Source organism: Mus caroli, unplaced genomic scaffold, assembly GCF_978045245.1.
Source record: "Mus caroli unplaced genomic scaffold, Mus_caroli_1 scaffold_10, whole genome shotgun sequence".
Taxonomy (NCBI): Eukaryota; Metazoa; Chordata; class Mammalia; order Rodentia; family Muridae; genus Mus; species Mus caroli.
In genome coordinates, this window is record NW_028227265.1 from 50,632,693 (window position 1) to 50,652,554 (window position 19,862).

General features: G+C 46.1%; 1 protein-coding gene across 4 annotated transcripts in view; it reads right to left on the bottom strand.

The window, feature by feature from the left end:
• Znf827 (zinc finger protein 827) overlaps window positions 1-19,862 on the bottom strand; it is a 164,478-nt gene that overhangs the window by 129,862 nt on the left and 14,754 nt on the right. For all 4 annotated transcript variants that reach the window (XM_085843798.1, XM_029480781.2, XM_085843799.1 and 1 more), the window contains exon 2: window positions 1,679-2,719. In XM_085843798.1, coding sequence (XP_085699924.1) covers window positions 1,679-2,719 — 1,041 coding nt within the window. The remainder of the gene's footprint in view (window positions 1-1,678; window positions 2,720-19,862) is intronic.

Consider the following 19,862-nt stretch of genomic DNA (forward strand, 5'->3'; position numbering starts at 1 on the left):
GCCTCTACCTCTCCAATGTAAAGACTGTAACTATGCGCCATTAGTTTATTATTGGTTTACTGGCAAACTGAAGACTGCGATTTGGCTTTGCCTCAATAGCACTGTGCCAACATGAGAAGCCCTGCACTTATGATTTGTGTGCACGAGTGTACATGCATGCATGTGTTTCTCTGTCTCTGTCTCTCTGTCTCTGTGTGTCTGTGTGTGTGTGTGTGTGTGTGTGTGTGTGAGAGAGAGAGAGAGAGAGAGAGAGAGAGAGAGAGAGAGAGAGATGCCAGACAAAGATGGATGTCTGAAGACAATTGGCAACTTTCCTTGTTTGTTAGTCTGTAGACAGGGTCTTACTGGGTCCAGCCTGGTCTCAAATCTTCAGCCTTTCTGAGTGCTGGGATGATAATCATTGTGCCTGACTTGTTTACAAAGTTTGTTGTTGTTTACCATTGTTTTGTTTTACAGTTATCAGAGTGAGTATGTGCATGTATGTGTGTGACATCTGTATGCCTTATGCATGGAGGTCAAAGGACAGTTTTCAGGAGTCATGCTCTGCTTGAGTTCCAGGGAACAATCCAGGAGTCAGGTTTGGAGCCTTTACCTACAGAGCCAACCCACTGACCCTACGTAAATCTCAGTGCGATCATGATTATGGCACGTGGTACATTTGTAACTTAAATGGCCATGTGCCACTTATATCAAATTGGTGTCAACTCTGATCACAAGCACACTTCACCAGCACAGCTGTGGATAAACTGACAGGTGCCAGGTCACACACAATGGTACAATGATGAGAGAGGACATGGTTTACTTCCTGTTCCAGTTTTTGCAGATGATCCATGAGAGACATTTGAAATCACCCCTGTCCCAGGAACACAAATGCATCACAAATGCAGTTCTGAAGCAAAGCAGGACATGAAATGGTGGCTCGGCCGGCGGTGACTAAGCCCCTCCCTCAGAGCATCTGGCTGTAAGTGCCAGGGCTCTATGGGACAGAGATGTCTTAGAGAAAGACTGTCTTACATTGTCACACACAGTCTTCCATATCTGAATGGATTTGAACAAAACCAAGCCTGTGCAAGAAATGCTTGCACGGTTTGACAAGAAGTTACAGGCAAATAGGATAGGTGAACAAAGCTCACATTCCACCGAAAAAAAGTAATAAGAATCCTAACATAAAGGTGTATGCTGTGATCAACTAGGGCAGAGCAGTTATACTGATTATACAAAAGTCCATTTGTGCTGGAGCCAGCAGGCCTCTCCTGTCCACTGTTTCTAAAGCAGTGTGTCCCCTCTGCGTTCCCCTGACGCCTTGCACTCTGACAAGGATGCTTTGATCTCCCCTATTAAATGTATCTGGTATGGACCTAGTCTGAACTTGGTAAGGGGTAGGGGTGGGGGTGGGGAGGGCGCATGAAAGGGAGGGAGTATACTGCACGTCGCTAAGATTATTCATTACTTTTCAAAACCACGGCTATTTGTGAAGGCTTTGTGTGGCACACACCTGGAAGACTATTATGCTGTCCATTTTAAGTATTTTGTTGTGTTCTTGCATTTTGATTTCTGCCTCGTCTTGGATGGGAAGCTCCCCCCACCCCACACCAGTGAAAGGGCAAAGAGGAAGACGTGGTGGGCAGTTTACAGTCAGAGAGAGAACAGCGCGGTGTGGCTGAACAAGATTCCATACCTGAATTGGAGGGCTTGGAGGCTCTTCCCTTGGAAACTGGAAGTAGCAATAATTCCAAGGACTGAGGCGGCTGCGCTGTCGGAGGAGGTGGGGGAGGGGGCGGGGTGACTTTTTCTGGCTTCTTCTCAGAAGACGGCAGTGGTAGAGGGTCATCAGGCAATAAAGATGACTTCTCAGCCAGAAGGCTACCCGCGGCCCTGGCAGCCACTTCTTTCAGAAGGGCTGCGGAGGAGGTCATGGAGGCCAATGATAGGAAAGAGCTGGCAGGAGGCGGGTGCTCCTGACCCGGAGTCAGACTTCTCTCGCTCACTTTCTTAGACAAGGCCGCCAAGGTGGAGCTGGCAGACTGCGAGCTGAACGGGGAGGAAAAAGACTCAAACCTCAGGCTCTCCTCAGTCCGGGACAGAGATTTGTCCTGCAGAACAGCATTGGCTGCGGCTTTCAGTTTGAGGATGGCGGAGTCAGGGGACAGGCCACAGGTGGTGGTTGAGTTCGGCAACCACTTACCTTGATTCCATATGAAACGGTTACTTGGGGTGAATTGGTCACTCTGGTCCTGCTTCTCCGCCAGCTTCCTGGCCAGGACACTGAGTTGCTGGGCATGGTGGGACGGAGGGGAAAATGACAGACTAGGGCCAACATTCACGGGAGACTCCACCCTGCCATTGGCTGTGCCATCGAGTTTGAGGGACCCAGCCTCCAGCAGCCGCCTCAAATTGCTGCTCAGAGGTTTATTGGAACTAGGTGGGTCATCATCGCACACAGAGGACACTCCAGGTGAAAGGTGACCTTGACACTGCAGCGAGTCTCGGAGAACCTCGCCATCAAGTGCCACCAACTCCAGCGTGTGGCTGCTGGGGGTGGCACTGCCCAGGGAGGTGTCGGGGGATGTGGACTGCTCTTGGATCCGGTCCTCCAGGGACAGCTTATAGTTCTCTTGGACTTCCCCATAGGACGCTTCTGATGGAGTCTCAGAGGAGTTTCCGTACCACTGCTCTCCTTCGCTGAAATCTCCCTCCGCTTCGTCCTGCCTACTAACATCTGGAGGGAATCAAGAAGACCAGGTTACTCCCAAAGAGAACAGCCAGTTCATTTGAGACACTCAAAGGGGGTGGGGGAGGGGCGATGACATGCACACTTTTCCCTTCCACCCGAGAACCACACCAAAGCCAGCTACACCAGAGCTGACTCAAGGTAAACATGCTAAACAGGCAAAGACAAAAAAAAAAATAGCTCATGTTACGAGTCTCTCATTTTAAGCAGTGATTCAGTATGAGCTGAACTAGAGAAAGAGGAGAAAAACACTCTCAGAGAAAAGTGGCTTGATAAAAAGCCCACTGCTGCCAGGCAGTGGTGGTGCATGCCTTTAATCCCAGCACTTGGGAGGCAGAGGCAGGAGGATTTCTGAGTTCTAGGCCAGCCTGGTCTACAGAGTGAGTTCCAGGACAACCAGGGCTACACAGAGAAACCTTGTCTCAATAAAAACAAAAACAAAAACAAAAACAAAAACAGCCCACTGCTGTTCATGAATAGGGAAAACAAAATAAAGCCTGAAGGCTGTCAAACATCATCACTGGATAGTGCAGAACTAGAGAGGAGCCTGGCAGAGCCAGGAAGATGTTGTCCCCTGTCCTAACCCAGTGACCTCGGGCATATCACCTAGGAGGTTTGAGGCTCCATTCCCTCCGGTGTAACATGCAATTCATCTTTTGCTAAAGCTCCTCTGAACATGTAAACACTACTTGCCACACTCTGTTGGCCAGTTATGAAGCTTAAGTTCCAATAAGCATGTGACCGTGTTTTGAAAACAGATAAGTGCTCAGTAAAAATCAGATCTTGTCTGCATTAGTGGCCTCTGGAGAGAGCAGGTTCTGGGCACAGCTCATATGCCAGTGTTCTGATTTCAGTCGCCAGCTTTCTTGCCATGTAATTAAGGGTAATGACTAGGAATCGGTTCCTTTACACCACTACAAGTTCTCAGGAGTTATTTTCTATCTATTAATATACAGATCTGCTGCCGCCGCTGCGACCCTCCCCACGTGCCAGTCAGGTGGAATGTCACATTCTAAGAACTCGGGTGAGTGCCACTGCATCTTCACCTTTGTGACTTTTATCTGGATGGCACTTTCCCAGTAAGGCTGATGGCCAAATTCTACCTATCATCCTTCATGTCTAGGTCCAACAAAGTCTGCCCATCATCCTTCATGCCTAGCTCCAAAGGTTCTTTTCTTCTAGTTGATCCACAGAATTAATCTCTCCTTCTTGCTCACCCATTCAACAAATAACTACGGTGTACTTAAATATGTGCCAGACATTATTCAGACTGCTCTAAATTGAACAACAATTAGCAAAATAATGACCCTGCCTTCATGGAGCTTTCTCTTCATCAGAGAAGAACTAATGTTAAACTATACTTCATGGAGGATGCCGTAGGCAGGAGGGAAGGACATGCAATAGGAAAACTGAAGCCTATGACAAGGAGGACCAAAGGCAATTTTAGACAAGGCGTCCCTCACTGTGATGGTGACTTTTGAGCAAACACATAAAAGAGACGTGGAGCCTGGGAGAGTGACCCAGGCCTGCAGAGGGCGGAGCCACTGTGATAAGGGCATGTGCGCATGTTCGCACATGCACAGTGAGTCTGAGCATGGAGCAGGGAAGGGAAGTCTAAGGGGGCAGTGTCTGCTTGAGGATGTTTGTGAATGAGTGAGAATATGGCACGTGCAGATCAGTAACATGTCGTGAATGTGAAGCTAGCAAAATTGGAAGCCACTGGAGGAAACCTCTATGGGCAGGGACCTCAAGGCATGGCTTATGATGCCAATGGATTGATTGGCCTGGCTGCCTCGACAAAAACCGGCTGCAAGTTTAAGAATGAATCAGGAGATCGCCTCAGGAACTGGAGCGTGGGGAGGGATAGGTATGGCTTCCTTCAGGTGACAGCTGGTGGCCAGACTCCAAGGATATTTTTTAACATTTTGTTGATAGTTGCTTCACATCACTCTAAGAGACCCATTCCCCTCTTCCCTTCTGAAAGGGTTCTCCTTGGAGGCAGGTTGCGCTCCCTTACCTCCATACCCCACTTTGAGCCTATCAGGGAGCCTGATCCCCTGCAGAGTTCCATGAGTGTTTGGAGACTGGCAGGAGGGTCCAGGACATTCTACACTGTTGGCAGGGTTGCAACTACAGGAAGAACTACAAGTGAAAACACTGCTCTTCCCGCGCTGTCCAGAGAGGAGCTGTCGTCGATGACACACTTCCACACTAGGTGTAACTTTCCCAGATCCTTTATTAAGTTATCAAGAAAATGTAAAATATCAAATGGAATTTGCTTTTTAAAAAAATGCTAAAATTGCATTTTCTGTGTAAAACCCAGGCTGGTTCCCCGCCATTTGCCACATCTCCCTTTTCTCAGTTGATTTCTGCATTTTTCATCTGTCCTGAAATCTCTGCTGATCTGGACCCTCATTTCCCCAGTGGCCTCCAGGAGCAGGGGGGTGTTTGGTTTTTGTAACTAAACCTCAAGCAGTCACTACCAACCCCAAGAACTTTATATGTCTTTCGAAAACTATTTGCCTAGATTTCAGATTAAGTATTGTATACTTTAAAATAATAACAACAACAACACAGCAGCAACAACAACTACAGCATCTCTACTATAAACAGCAAGAAATGTCAAACGTTTGATGAATCATTACAATAAGAACTAGCTGCCTCTTCTTTGATCGTTATACACATTATACGAGTGAACAGAACAATACATGATCTAAAAGGCAGAGCTTGGGTTCTGTTTCACACTGGTGGAGCACTAAGATACTCAAGACTGGCCCCAAGCCAGCGCATTAAGGGTCAACTTAGGAAGACCTTAGGAAGAGCCATGAAATAAATGATTGTTCTAAGAACCTAAAAAGTTACAGACAGGTGTCTTCTCTTGTCATTTTACTGAGATGAAGAAATACACTAAAGAAAACCAGCTAACTCAATACCATATGGCTACCTACTACTAACATAAGAACCAAGGACCAAATCTCTGGACACCTGGCCCAGGGCTTCTCTGTTAACCATCAAGTCTGCCACAGGGCCTCCTGGATGGGTTCTGCCAAGGTCTTAAGAGGCTGGCTGCTCTGCCCGACACTCCTAAGCATCTTTCCATTAGTTGATTGAGCAAGGGGTCATGCCACATAACAACCATTTGCCCCTTGTCTGGAGACTGTCAGCCGAGGAGAGGACCCTGTACACTCTACTCTATGTCTCCAGTCCCTTCCTGCCTCTTCCTTGTCATGGCAGGCAGAAGTTGACCCAACTGCCTAAGGAATTTTGTGCATCTAGTAGCAAAGGGCCAAAACATGGCTACATTTCCTAAGCCCCTCCACATCCTCCAGGTGGAATAATATCCCTTCTGAAGCAGCTGAGTGGGCCAGAAGCCAAGGGAGTTATCCAATCAGACTGATCCTATCTAGGAGTGAAGAAGACATCAAAGACTCTCAAGTGAGACACACAGCAGAAATCGCCACATAAGACCATCCTCCCAATTTTGCTAAAATATGACCCCAAACAATTGTTACAAAGTGAGCAAAGGCTTCACAGAGTGCTGTATGCCCCTAAATGCCTGTGTGTGTTTCTCAGGCATACAATCCCCTAATCCTATCAGACACAATCACAGAGATACATGTTCCCATGAACTATCCAAAAACTGGGATACAAAGATCATAGCACTCCATTAATCTCTATGATAGTTAATCTTTGTCATTAACTTGGTTGGATCTGGGATTAACTAAGGGATACACCTCTGAGGGGGTCCATGAGAGTGTTTCCTGAAAGAACTGGCTGAAAAGGGTGTGAGGGAAAAGCAGGGCTGTTTTTGCCTGCCTGACTTCACCCTTGGTGGTGATTACACTGGCCTTGTGGTTGCTACTGCTGCTGCTGCTGCCTTCCCTGACTGGTGATGGACCCTACCTCCTCAGCCTTTTAGTATGGATCAAAGATCCATGTTCTAGGAGATGCTCCACTCAGTCTTCAGTTCCAGGCTGGACTTCTGAGCCATCTAGCCTTGTGCACTGAGCAGCTACTCAATTCTCAGCCTCTCCAGCATGAAGATAGCCATCGCTGAACTACCCAGGAAGTATCGTGTAAGCCAGTCTAGTAAGTCACCTTTGTGGTGTACAACCATCCTGTTGGTTTTGTTTTCCCCAAAGAACTCCGAGTACTAACAACACAATCACTTCCCTGAAGGTGACAGTTCTGAAGTCAGAACTATTCAAACGACCCCAGAATCTGAACACATCCCCTCAAATGAGAAAGAACAGGTATTTGAGAAGACACATGCTCCAATTATTCAAGCATCCTTGAGGTCGAATGAAAAGCACAAAAGCCTTTAGAAAAGTGCATTTAAGATATGTAAAGACTTAAAGAAGTTGGGGGAAATCAAAATCATTTTCTGTTTACAAGACTATGAGGGGTTTCCCCACAAATATAAACTATCTGTTATTATTTGTCCTTTTATTTGTGGGCTCCCTTGTATTTTCATTGAATGCCGTGAAGCAGGAGTTCACAGAGACTACTGTTCCAGCTGCAGGGAACTCTTGTCCCTGTACATCATGAGGAAAGACTTGCAGTCATGTTATGCTGTGCCACTGCTGTCTAGAGGAGGGACCTGCTGGGTGCCACAAAGTGCAGGGCAGGGCACTCCTAACTCTCACGTGTCTGCATTCAAGAAGGCCCGGCAGCAAGACACCTCCATCTTCTTGTCTGTCAGGCAGCACAAAATCAGCCTAGGAAACAGTGGAGCTGGACAAGGTCCTGGTGAGGCTTCCTGCGTCCTTCTTGGCTTCCCAGCCAAGGCATCTGGAGCGCCCGCCTGCCCGCCCGCCCGCGCACGTGCGCGCACTCGGGGAAGCCACCAAATAGCCAATGCAAATAACTCCAGTAAACACACTGTTTCTAACCTCTAAAAAACGAAGTTGTTTTCATTAGTATTTCTCCAACAATCTCTGTCTAGACTGTCAGGTTTGCACTGTTTCTCGTCAGATTTACACAACAGTGTGCTTGCACCCATGCGTGTTCATGTCTGTATGTCCCCTCGAAAAATCAGAAAGTCAAAGAAAGAAGAAGAAACAAAGTGCAATCGTGGAGTGAGAGCCAGACACAGTTCTGTCTCTACACTGTGAGTAAAACAAAACAAACTTCCACCACCTAACGCATTTATTTATAATTTAGTTCTCAAGCAGCAATCGGGTAAGTCGATATCTAGAACTCTTCGCTGTCCTCAGAAAAGAATGCCTCTGCACCTCACTGTCTCAAAGTTGGAAAGTTTTCATTTGGTGCACTTAACTGGGCTGACAGTCAGCTCAGGGCCTCCTCCTTTAGAAGGATGGAGAGCGGGTGGACAGACAACATATACAAAAAGCCTATTAGTTCCCAGCGTTTGAGTTATGGTAAAGCAAGGGCAGATGGAAACCTGTAAGCCCCATTCCTCAATTGGCTTCTATACCATACCTGCCAGTGGGCCACACATGCATGGTCCCACCAGCCTCTCAGGATTATCAGAGGTTGGCTTGGGTCAATAGTGAATGTCTCTGTAACACTCCCATGGGCATGTTCACCTGCTACGTACCAACGAGCTCATTTCCCTCCTGAGATCTTCCAAGTCCCTTTCCACCTACTATGCATCTGAGGTAAATATACAGATCTCTGTCAGCATTATCAACTCTTACCTGTGATGCTTGCTGCAAATCAAACAGCCAGCCTTTCCATGAGACATCATACAGAAGTGATGTGTAGGGCTGGAGGAGCACTACTACAAAAGCTACTAGCAAAAATAATGTTGTTGCTTATTTTTAGGGGGTTTATTTATTTGTTTGAGGCAGGCTCTGAGATATTCCAGGCTGACCTCAAATTCACTGGGATGGTTAGGATTACTTGTCAATTCGACACAGCCTAGAACCACCTGTGAAGACAGTCTCAGTAAGAATTCGTATACATGGAGTCAGTCCGTGGGCATGGCTATGGGGTTGTTTTAATCAAGTTAATTGATATGGGAGAAGCAGGTCACTATGGGCAACATCACTTCCTAGGCAGAGGGTCCAGAACCACGTGTGAGCATAGAAGTCGTGCTGCGAGTAAACATGCATGTGTTCGTTCTCTCTGATCCCCACCGTGAATGAGGCTGGCAGCTTTTTCAAGCATGTGTGCTGTGGCTTCCCTGCAGCCATGGGATGTAACCTGAAATAAACCCTTGCTCCCCTAAACTGGTCTTGATGAAGACATTTGATCACAAAAAGGCACAATAGGACCCTTGCTGTGTAGCCAAGAATGACTTCTTTCTGACTCCCCTTTCTGGGTGCTGGGATTGCTGAAGTTTGTCATTGTAGCCAGTCTATCGTACTGATGATGAAACTGGGGTTTCCTGTGGGCTAAGAGTGGGGTGTACTCTACAAACAGCCAACCCCCTACTTATACTGATTTAACACAACAAAAAAATAAGGGAATGTTTTCAGAATTCACGTGACCCAAAGTCAAGTTTATATGGTGGAGCAGAAACTGGACAAGCATTTACATTACAAAAGGGATTCCACCAACATTGTGCTAGTGGAAAGAGGGAGTAGTTGGTTTTGATGGTGCAGGCAGCGTTAGATGTTGAAAAACCATCCACACACAGGGCGTTCCTCTGCTAACAACCAAAATAGAACATGTCTTTGGTGAATAAGGTGGTGGTAGTTATGTGTGGATAAATTAACCTGACGAGGCGAACATGTCTAGATTCTGTATTCTTCCCATTTAAAAACCACACTACTATTGATTCACCAAAGGTAAGCATCACCGCTGATCCCCTCACAGCCACAGGCATAAGATACCATGCCACTAGACAACAGATGTTGGGAGTCAGTTGCTCCATGGAGACCCTGCTCCATGCTGGAAGATCGTGAGCTGGTGGTGGTGAACCTCAGGACTAGAGAGCACGAAGAACTCTTTTCTCCATGAGGATTGTACCGCTGAAGGTGATCATCATTTGCCTTTCGATGCTTCCTGGACCACATTTCACAAGAGGCAAAAAACCTGGCTGCGGGCTACCTAGATTTTCTCTCTCCAGGAGTAAAAGGTCTTTCCTCTTCTGATTGCTCTGCTGGTGGTCATGCTCCCCTCCCTAAGCCTATCACAGAAGCCAGAGGGTGGGACCTAATAGGCTCAAAGTGGGTCATGGAAGAAAGGCCCGGCAAGAGGTGCCAGGAAGACAAAAGCCACCCACCCACTCCATGCCGGTTAATAAGTTTCTTCTGTGGCATCCAGACCTGCTCTCCACCAGTTTTATGATGTGAACACAAAACACATCTGTAGTTGGGCTGGCTTCATCTGCCAAAGTCTAAATTATCCCTTTGTGGCCTGAGAGCCTGAGGATATTCCCTACACCACACGGCCCTGAAAGGGGGGACCTTGTAGGTCTTCAGGGCTTGGTGTTCTCTGTCCGAGATAAAGACCCCACCAGTTCCCCGGACAAAGGTTCAGAGATGACACAGCTGTCAGCCAGGCCAAGAGGAAAACTTAGGAACTGGGCAGGGTAGTGGAGACAACCAACTTCCTGATACTTGTGCAGCTGAGAGACAGCCTGGGAGAAGCCCACACTTGAGACTGCAGAGGGGATACTGGGCCAGACCAGTAATCAGACACAGCACTGCCTGCAAATTATGATGCAAATCCCCTTGGTGGAAAGATGTAACAAAATGAACACACCAGAAGTGACACCATTCCCTGTCTTTGAAATGAATTCCAACCGAGTTAGTACACCAGGTTAGATGTACTCAGATAAAAAGCCTGGGCACATCTTCCCATGGCCAAGCAGCCAGACAGCTCCTCCATCAAAACAGCCATCTCGACAGAAATGGCCACCCCTCTACATCTCCAAGACAAGAGCTTAGAACCCCACCAAACCCATCAGCTTCCTCTCAGTATTCCTATCATATATTTCATCCAATCACAGATTTTATTGGTTCTTTCTTCTGTACACGGGTCCTTGGCCATCTTCTCCATTTCTACCAAGACCCCCTTAGTGGACATTGCCGAGGCCAAAGAAGCAGTTTTGTTCTGGCTGGGAGTCTCACCCAGCAGCCAGACTAAAGCTCTCAAGACAATGTCAAATCCCAGTATTCCCAGACTCTACCAAGGCCTCCACAAGGTTTCTTGTGATCATCAGGATCCAATCCCAGACCTCAAAGCCATATATGACCTCCATACCCGTGACATCATTTCCAGGCACTCACTTGGACTGCCATGTGCCCTTGTGACTGTTTATCTCTTTCTCAGAAACCCTTTCTCTCCCAACTGTTCACGTGGTCAGTGTCCAATGTCCTCATGTCTTCAGGTAATCCCTCAAGCAACAATGGGGAGAGCAGGTCTTTGTTTCATTTGTAGCCGTGTCCTCATCTCTTGGGACAGTACCAAGTACAAAGTAGGCCTTCGGTTACTACTTCTCAAAGGCATGAGTCGAAAGGAAGATGGCTGTAAGATTGGAGAGGCTCTATCTATTGATAATAAAAACCATCTTCAAAGTGAGAATCTACAATACTGTAAAAATAGTGAGTCAAATAGAACAAAGGAAAGAACCTACTTTGCAAGCTCCCCTCCCCCCAAGTTCCCTTCCCAGGCAAGAGAAGACAGTCCCTCTGCCCCACCCCACCCACACAAGGTAACCAGGACTGATTATAGAAGTCCCTCCTGGAAACCCCAAAGGTCTTTAGTTAGCATTTTTACAAATTCTGCATACTACACAGAGCTCTTTCTCTTTCCTTAATAATACTGGGTGTTTCCCACAAGGCTCCAAGAAAAACGTGTTCTCAAGATGCCACGTGTGTCTGTGGATAGCCATCTACTTGGAGAAATGAGAACTGCTGTGTGTTGTGGTATATGAGCTTGTGATCCCAGCACTCAGGAGGTACAGGCAAGAGGCTCTGGAGTTCCAGGCCAGCCTGCATAAACACTATCTCAAAATCAAAACAACCACAGCAGAGAACTTAGGTCAACACCAGCAGAATGCCATGGGTTCAGTGATGGTGGCTTCATGGCCACTGCTGTTCTCAAGCAGAGAGCAGACTGCCACCAGTCCCATGACCACTGTCTTCAGAGACCTCAGCTAAAGCACAGACAAGCTTCCAGACTTGTCCAATATAACTACAAAGATAATTTGTGAATTCAAAATCTGTTTTGTGATTTTGGAAACCCAGTTCTAATGGCCAGACCCAGAGACAGGACAATAGTGTGCGGGAGATCCCTCGGCTGATTGACAAAGCCACTACAGAAGATTCAGAGTCCCCACGAAACCCAGGTCCCATCATAACATCATGGAGCCTTTCTATCATCTTTCAGTGAGTGGTGAATTCTAGAGCAAACCCTGGCGCTGAGCAGACTCCCAGGACATCTCTATTGAGTGAACGAATGGAGCCCTTAAGAGACACCTGCTACCACAGTGTTCATCTGATGCTTGTCAGCAAATGTCATGGACAACCACAGTTCCAAGAGCATAACGGCTTAGGCATGCGCTCTCACTGAGCGACAAAACCAAGTTGAAAAACACAACTTTAGGAGCACTGTGGCAAAAATAAAATGTTTCAGGTAATAAAAAAAAATTACCAAAAGATCACCAAATATACAGTATTTTTTTTAACATTTCATTTTAGCTGGATTTTAGAATGTATACACTCCAAACAAAACCATTAACAGGTTGAGATTACCATTGTGTTTCTATTACACAGGTGTGTCTCAGGAACTCCATAGATTATCATTGTCTTGCACCTATATTAATTATTTGGCTTCAAGCACCTGTTGATGTGTGGGGCTTGGAGGTGGATAGATGGGCCTGTGTGCTCACACAACCCATGCATGCAGGTGTGGAAACCAGAGGATGACAATGACAGTCTTCCTCCCTCAATGACCACCTTATTTCTGAGACCCCTGGGATTCAGTGCTTTGGCTGAACTGAGCCTAGGTATCCTCCTGTCTCTGTTCTGAGCACTGGGGCTCCCAGTAAGCAGCAAGCAAGTAGCTTTCATGCGGGCACTGAGGATCTAAACTCCTCATCTTTGTGTAGCTAGTGTGTTGTCCACCAGGCCATCTCCTCCACCCCTACCTTTGGATTTCAAGTGATGATTCTACTTCAATAGTCCTTTTTAAGATTAGGGGCTCTCAACTGATCCAAGGCAGAGGCCCTTTCCTCTAAACTTGTAGCTATTGTCTTTGATAAGCAGAAAAAAAATCACTAGACTCATTAAAACTGTGTGCAGGGCCAACAAGATGACAAGGCATAAATGAGCCTGCCACCAAGCCTGAGTTTGATTCTTGGGACCCACTTAGCAGAAGGGAAGAAAAGACTCCCAAAAGTATGCCAGAGCTCAGCCGCTTTCAGCTTCCCTTCATCCAGAGCCCAGCCCATGAGATGGTACCACCCACATCCAAATGGGGTCTCCCACCTCTGTTAACACAAATAAGAAAATCCTTCCATGACAAGACCACAGACTAACAAATCCAATGACCTTAGATTGTGTCAAGTTGACAATTAGAACTAACCCTCCTGCTTAGTAATGCCACCTCTGCTAAGGTGGCTATTTTTGCTCAGAACTGACCCACTAAAGCTATATGAAATGAACAGACTCACAGGTTTCCCCACACACACTCCACGTTTCCAAATATCATTCAAGCGGAAGATTTAGAAAAAAGAAATTCGGATGTGAAGCCTCTTGGTACCTGGTAAGCACCAACCAGCAACAAGAGAAAGTTTACTCAGCCTTACATACACTGTAGCAAACACACATGGGGGGGGGGGGTGGTTTAAAACACTGTGTGAATGCACTTACCAAAAGTGCCAGGCCAGAAACCCAACTGTTTTGCTTAGTTTGAATAGACTGCTCTCTCTCTACCTTCTCGCACACCTCTATATGCACAAAAAGCATATAGACTCTGTTCCCTCAAGCAATCAGAAATAAATTCACTATGGCTACCAGGCTGTTATCAGAGACATCATCTGCTAGGGCTGATAAATGGGTCAACTACCTGCTTCCTTGACTTTCATTTCTTCTTGTATAAATGTTTTCACCCTAATATTACCAATACCTGTTATAAGATGGGCAATAAATTACAAAATGACCGAAATCACCAGGAAATCCTTAATAGATAAAAAAGAACTTAGCCAGAAAAAAAAAAAGACCCTAATGACACAATCAGCACTCCATAGTCTGAGAAATAGCATCCCATAGATAGATAAATGGCTATGCACTGGAATCATCTTACGCATGAAATGATCGAGTTATTTGTGGGTGTGTCCCAAAGGCAGGGGCCTGATGGTGCACCTTATATGGAAACGTGACCAAGTCCTTCAGTCCGGTAAAGGAAAACATCACACTGTACACCTGTATTTCCTAAAAGTTTACTACATGCATGCAAGAGGGAAAGGGCCATGGAAGGAAAACAATTTAGCAAGAGAGAAAAGATAAAGTTACTTTGTGCTTTGCATATAGTGACACCAAATACGAACAAAAGATTCAGGAGAGGAGACGGCCTACCACCTACACCAGTCCCCAAAAGCACCATTGATTGTAGGAAACTATGTTTTCATTGGTCGGGCACAAAACCCCATGATACCCGTCAATGGATCACAAGGACACCTAATGCAAACTTAACGCTCAGCTAGGAGGTAGGCCAACAATTTTAACCTTTACTCGCGGGCCAGGCTCAGAGCCAGTGCGTCTATCAGGCAATCAAATGTATTCTTAACTCGTGCTTTGCTCTTGTTTTCTCCACTCACCTCCTGGCACATGCATATGGAGTCAAGGATGAAAGGCCAAAAGCCTACAAAAGTCAACAAAAACTACAACCAGTCAGCGAGCTAAGGTGATTCCAAGGGCCAGGGTGTCCTGCAGCTTGCGAACACTTCTACACCCAGCTTCTTTATATGCCTCACCTCTTAGGAATGCTGGCAATGTGGAGTATAGTAGTCCACAACTTGAAGCAGGCGGATCTCTGTGAGTCCCAGGCCATCCTCGTCTACATAGGGAACTCCAGGCCAGGCCAGCTAGAGCCACATAGTGAGATCTTGTCTCAAAAAACAAAACAAAGGATTCCTGGGCATGATTCCTATCCTCTCTGGTCTCCCTCAGGCTGACCACTTGGGTTTTCCACTGAGACAGCTCTGTTGTACCCACCTGATAGAAAACTGGCACTGCTCTCAAGTCTACTGACATTGGCAAGTGATGCTTCAGAGGCGGACATTTTTCTGTTTCCCAACAAAGCTTGATGCTTCTGGAAATGTACCAAGGGGAAGCTAAGATCAGTGAGTGAGCTCCATTGCTGCCTTTGGTAAGCTTCATCCAGAGTGCAGATGTTCTAAGACCAAAGCAGAACATGTGTGTGTGTGTGTGTGTGTGTGTGTGTAGACAGCCACATGGTAACCACCCACAGTCAATTCTTTTCTTTGTCACCTTGGAGAATCTATAAAATACCCGTTTTTATATGTAGATAACTATACCTCATCTCTTTTTGTCTCAAAGAACTTAGAGCTGCTCGCAGTCCTCCAGCTTCCCTGGCCAGGTATTGTATCGGATTTTGTTTGTTTGTTTGTTTGGTTTTTTTGGTTTTTCGAGACAGGGTTTCTCTGTGTAGCCCTGGCTGTCCTGGCACTCACTTTGTAGACCAGGCTGGCCTCGAACTCAGAAATCTGCCTGCCTCTGCCTCCCAAGTGCTGGGATTAAAGGTGTGCGCCACCACGCCCGGCTTGTATCGGATTTTGATTGGACGGCTAATCCCCCATTGATAATTGACTTTTGAAAAGGAGGCTGGGAAAGCTCTGGGCCATGGAGGATGCTCTTCAGAGAGATGTGAGTTTGATGTGAATATAGTTACCTGGTCATGCTTTGTTTTAAGCATGAATGTTTGAGAGTTTCTGGGAGGAAACCCTGTTTTGTTTGTTTTCTGATTTGGGTGTTTATGCCATTATGACCAACATAAGCCAGTAGCCGAGTAGCCAGAGTAGACATTCTTTCCATATTCCATTTTTTGTTGTTGTTCGTGATGGCTATGCAAACAGACAGACAAACAGACAAAATGAAAAAGCCCCTCTGTGAGATGGTCCCACATACCCGAGGCTGGCATCGATATGTAGCCAAGGGTGACCTTGAGCCTCTGATCCTCCTGCCTTTACCTCCTCAGTGCTGAGCACACATGGTTCATGTGCATCCAAGAAGTCTAACTACCAAGCTGCAATCCCAGCCCTAAATAAGCTCTTAAAACTACAAACACGAGGCTAGAAGACGGCTCAGGGTGTAAAGGTGACCTGAATTCCCTCTCCACCTGAATTCGCCCTAAAGGTAAGAACAAGAAAACATCAGAGCAGAGGAGTAACATTCAACAGACAACTGAAGATTTTCTTCTGTAAATAAATAAATTACCCATACACACAACTTCAAGAAATGACCAAGTTGGTGTAAACAAGGCCACAGGAAGTTTTCTATAGCTTTAAAGACATCCGCCCACAAGTATGAAAAGGACTGCCTGAGAGGAACTCACAAGGCTCTGGACCGTCAAATCCCAGCTCCGTATGCATCAGAGCCATGTGATCTGTACAAGTTCCTCTCTCTTGATGACTGTGAAGGCGGACCAGGATGACAGCAGCAGAGCCTGTGGCATTAACATAGCTCTTTGTGGTTTCTCTTTAACCTTCCTCCTGGGCACCCAGGAATCTGGCCAGAGTGGACATAGTGTCAAAGAACTGGGATGTTGCTCTCTGCATTATGTCATGGTCATCTCAACCAAAGGAGACAGGAAACTGTTGGTTGGAGGAGACTATAGGATCCAGATGCCAAATGTGCCCAATCATCAGGAAAATCTCACAATCCTGGCACAGCCTGAAGACAGAAAGGCAGTGACAGGCAATAGTGGAGAGAGATCTACACCTCAGAGAGTGCCAGAGGCTTCCAACCATAGGCGTTCTCTCCTTCCAACCATAGGCGTTCTCTCCTGCACGCACATGGCAGTGGTCCTGTGCATCACTGCCTCCGCTCTCCCAGTCCAGTTTCCTCATGAAACCTATGATATTCTCCAGGCATCTCTTGGCCATGTTCACGAGAATACACATGGCAGTGTTCAGCACCTTCTTCCCAACCCAGCTCACAAAACCTTCTTCAAAAACCACTCCAATGCTTCCTATCTTTGCGTTTGTTACTCTTTATTCTCTCCTTCCTTCCCTCGCTCGCTCCCTCCCTCCCTCCCTCCCTCCCTTCCCACTCTCGCTCTCGCTCTGTAGACCAGGGTGGCCTTGAACTCAGAGATCCGCCTGCCTCTGCCTCCCGAGTGCTCAGATTAAAGGCCGGGCTTTTCCCCTTTTTTTCATGCACTATTTTCTCTTTTACTTTGTAACATTTCGGAGGGAGAGGGGGAAGCATCCCAGACAGGGTTTCTTCTTAACAGTCCTAGATGTCCTGGAATGTGCTTTGTAGACCAGGCTGTTTATAACTGGTTTTCAACCCCCTCCCTTCATTAATTCCTTTACTACCCACCTGCTGCAGATCAGGCTGTTACATACAAAAACAAGTAAAAGAAAACAAAAATAAAACAACGACAAAAGGAACACACGCTCCATGTTCATAAGAAGCCCAGCCACTATCGGCAACAAGCACACAACAGTAAGTGAACCACAAACGTCCACCCAACTCTCTGCCCAGAGGCTGTAACCCCTGAGGAAAGACACACCAAGAGCCTCTCTGATATCTGAAGGCAAAGGCAGATGTTTTCTGGCAGTTACCTGGTCACTCTCAAAATGAGGAAAAGAATATGAGCAGGCAAAGGAGATGGACGCGTGAAGTATGGATAGCAGAAGGTGACACACCATACATGAAACAAGGGTACAGGGGTTCAGACAATGCCTCTTCAGGGTCTAAAAGTTCAAACATCTTTTTCTTAATGCCTACAAGGACTTAAGGCCTACCTGTGGTGGCAGCATGAAGGACGGGTCATACACGCAGGAATAGGGGAAATAGGAAGTTAAGTAAAAACATGTGGTAGGAGGGGTCCACTCTTGCAAATCCCCAGGAGAAGAGTGCAAGCACACACTATGGCACAGCATGGGGTGGGACAGGGAGACTTCTAGAATTACCACGGGAATATCAGTGAGACTGATGACTGTAGTGTGGGGACTATAGTGTAGAGAGGGTGCATCTGAGGTGCATCAGAATTGTGAGGAGCACAACCCAGGAAGGAAGACGGTGAAAGAAAACCAGATGTAGTCTCAGGTTTTCAGGTTCTAGCTGAGCCATCTCTTCTCCGTAACTATGAATCCTTTAAGGTAAATGAGCTGCATGGGTGGCAACGCCATGACCAAAGGCAACTTGAGAGAGGAAAGGGCTTATTCGACTTCCAGATCCAGAGTCTGAACCCACTGAGGGAAGCTGAGGTAGGATTCTGGAGTGGAACTGAAGTCGAGCCACTCAGAGTGCTGCTTACTGAGCCTCTCCTCATGCTAGCTCAGCCTGGTTTCTTATTCCACCCAGGATCACCTTCCCAGAGACATCACTACCCACAATGGGCTGGGCCTTCCCCAATCTTCATTGATGAGTCAAGAAAACGCCCCCCCCCCCCCCCCGGTCAGTCTACAGGAGGCATTTTCTCAGTCAAGTTTCCCTCTCATCAAATGACTCTAGCTTTCAACAAGTTGACCAAAAACTAACCAGGCAGGTGATGATCAGAAACATCCACCTCCAACGGAGGAGCCAGGACGTCATTGGCTAAACATGACACATCTTCACAGACCAGCAATGTTACATTTGTATTTACAGAAGAAAGGTCAATTAACTGGTAAGTTAATTTCAAACATAACTTAGTAAGACCCTGACATACACACACACATACATACATACATACATAGACATACATACATACATACATACATACATACATACATAGACATACATACATAGACAGGGTGTGATGGGGGACAGAAAAACTTGTGCTGATTTCACTTAAGAATATCTGGTAAAGGAGTAAAAATTATTCATTTTAATTGAAAATTGATCCTGGAATAGATACCTTTTTGATGTTATAAGTAATGTAATATTAAGTGCAATAACAGGCCCTTCTGTCCATGCTGTGGTCTGTTGCTATGCTCAGGAAAAAGGACGCATAGGACTGTTTGCTTAGGAGCCCAACAAGCCGCCGTTTCATGCTGTATTACTTTTAATTGAAAGGATAACTGACAAATTACAGTCAGTCAAATGTGGGCCTTTGGCAGACCGTTTCTTGGAAATGAACGAAGTCAAGCTGATACTTCAAGGAAAGGCTGACAGTATTTTTAGCCAGTGATAAGATTCATGCTTTCAAGTAACCATTAAAATTTTGGAAAACCTGTTTGCTACACTGTGAACTTGACAGATTCCCAATACCGTACTTAAAAGACTTTTTCCAGACAACATTTCCAGGGATATAAATAATTTTTACATTTACATTAAGATGTATCAACATTTAATAGATCTATGTAACTCAGGGAATGTCCAGTACTGATGTCATGTGCATGACTATCCAGTCAAAACACAAGACAGCTCAGTAGATTTAAGTGTAGTGGACATAAAAAGTTTGTTGCAATGTTTTGATTCAGCACCGCAAGATCTTGGTGTCGTTTAGAGATGATACACATTGCTTGAAAAGGTAGCACTGGCTCTGTATGAAGGCATCTCTTCCTCTCTAGCCTGATGCTATACAGTGAACACAGCAACAGCTGAGGACAGTGGTCCTCTGGGAAGCCAGATACTTCAGACTGTCAGAGACATACAAAACACCACTTACTTCACCAACTCTCTTTGGGAAAAACACATATTTTCATTTAAAAATGTGCTGTGTATAATTAACATGTGTTGGGTTAGATTTGTTATTCTTAGCAATAGAAACATTTAATTTCTCTCTTTTAATCTCTAACATGATTATTAACTTTCTAGAGGTTTAGAAAGATCATGAAAAAAATCTATTGTCAATGGAAGGCAGGCAGGCAGGCAGGCAGACAGATCCTGAGCCCCACGGCTTGAGAGCCAGCATCTTTGAGATGCTAGCCCTGGATCATATGATCTGTGTGTGCAGCTCTGTGGAAGTGCTGCTCACACCACATCAACCGACATGGATTGTCTTAGCAAGGCAATCACAGAATGAAAACACTAAGGTTCCG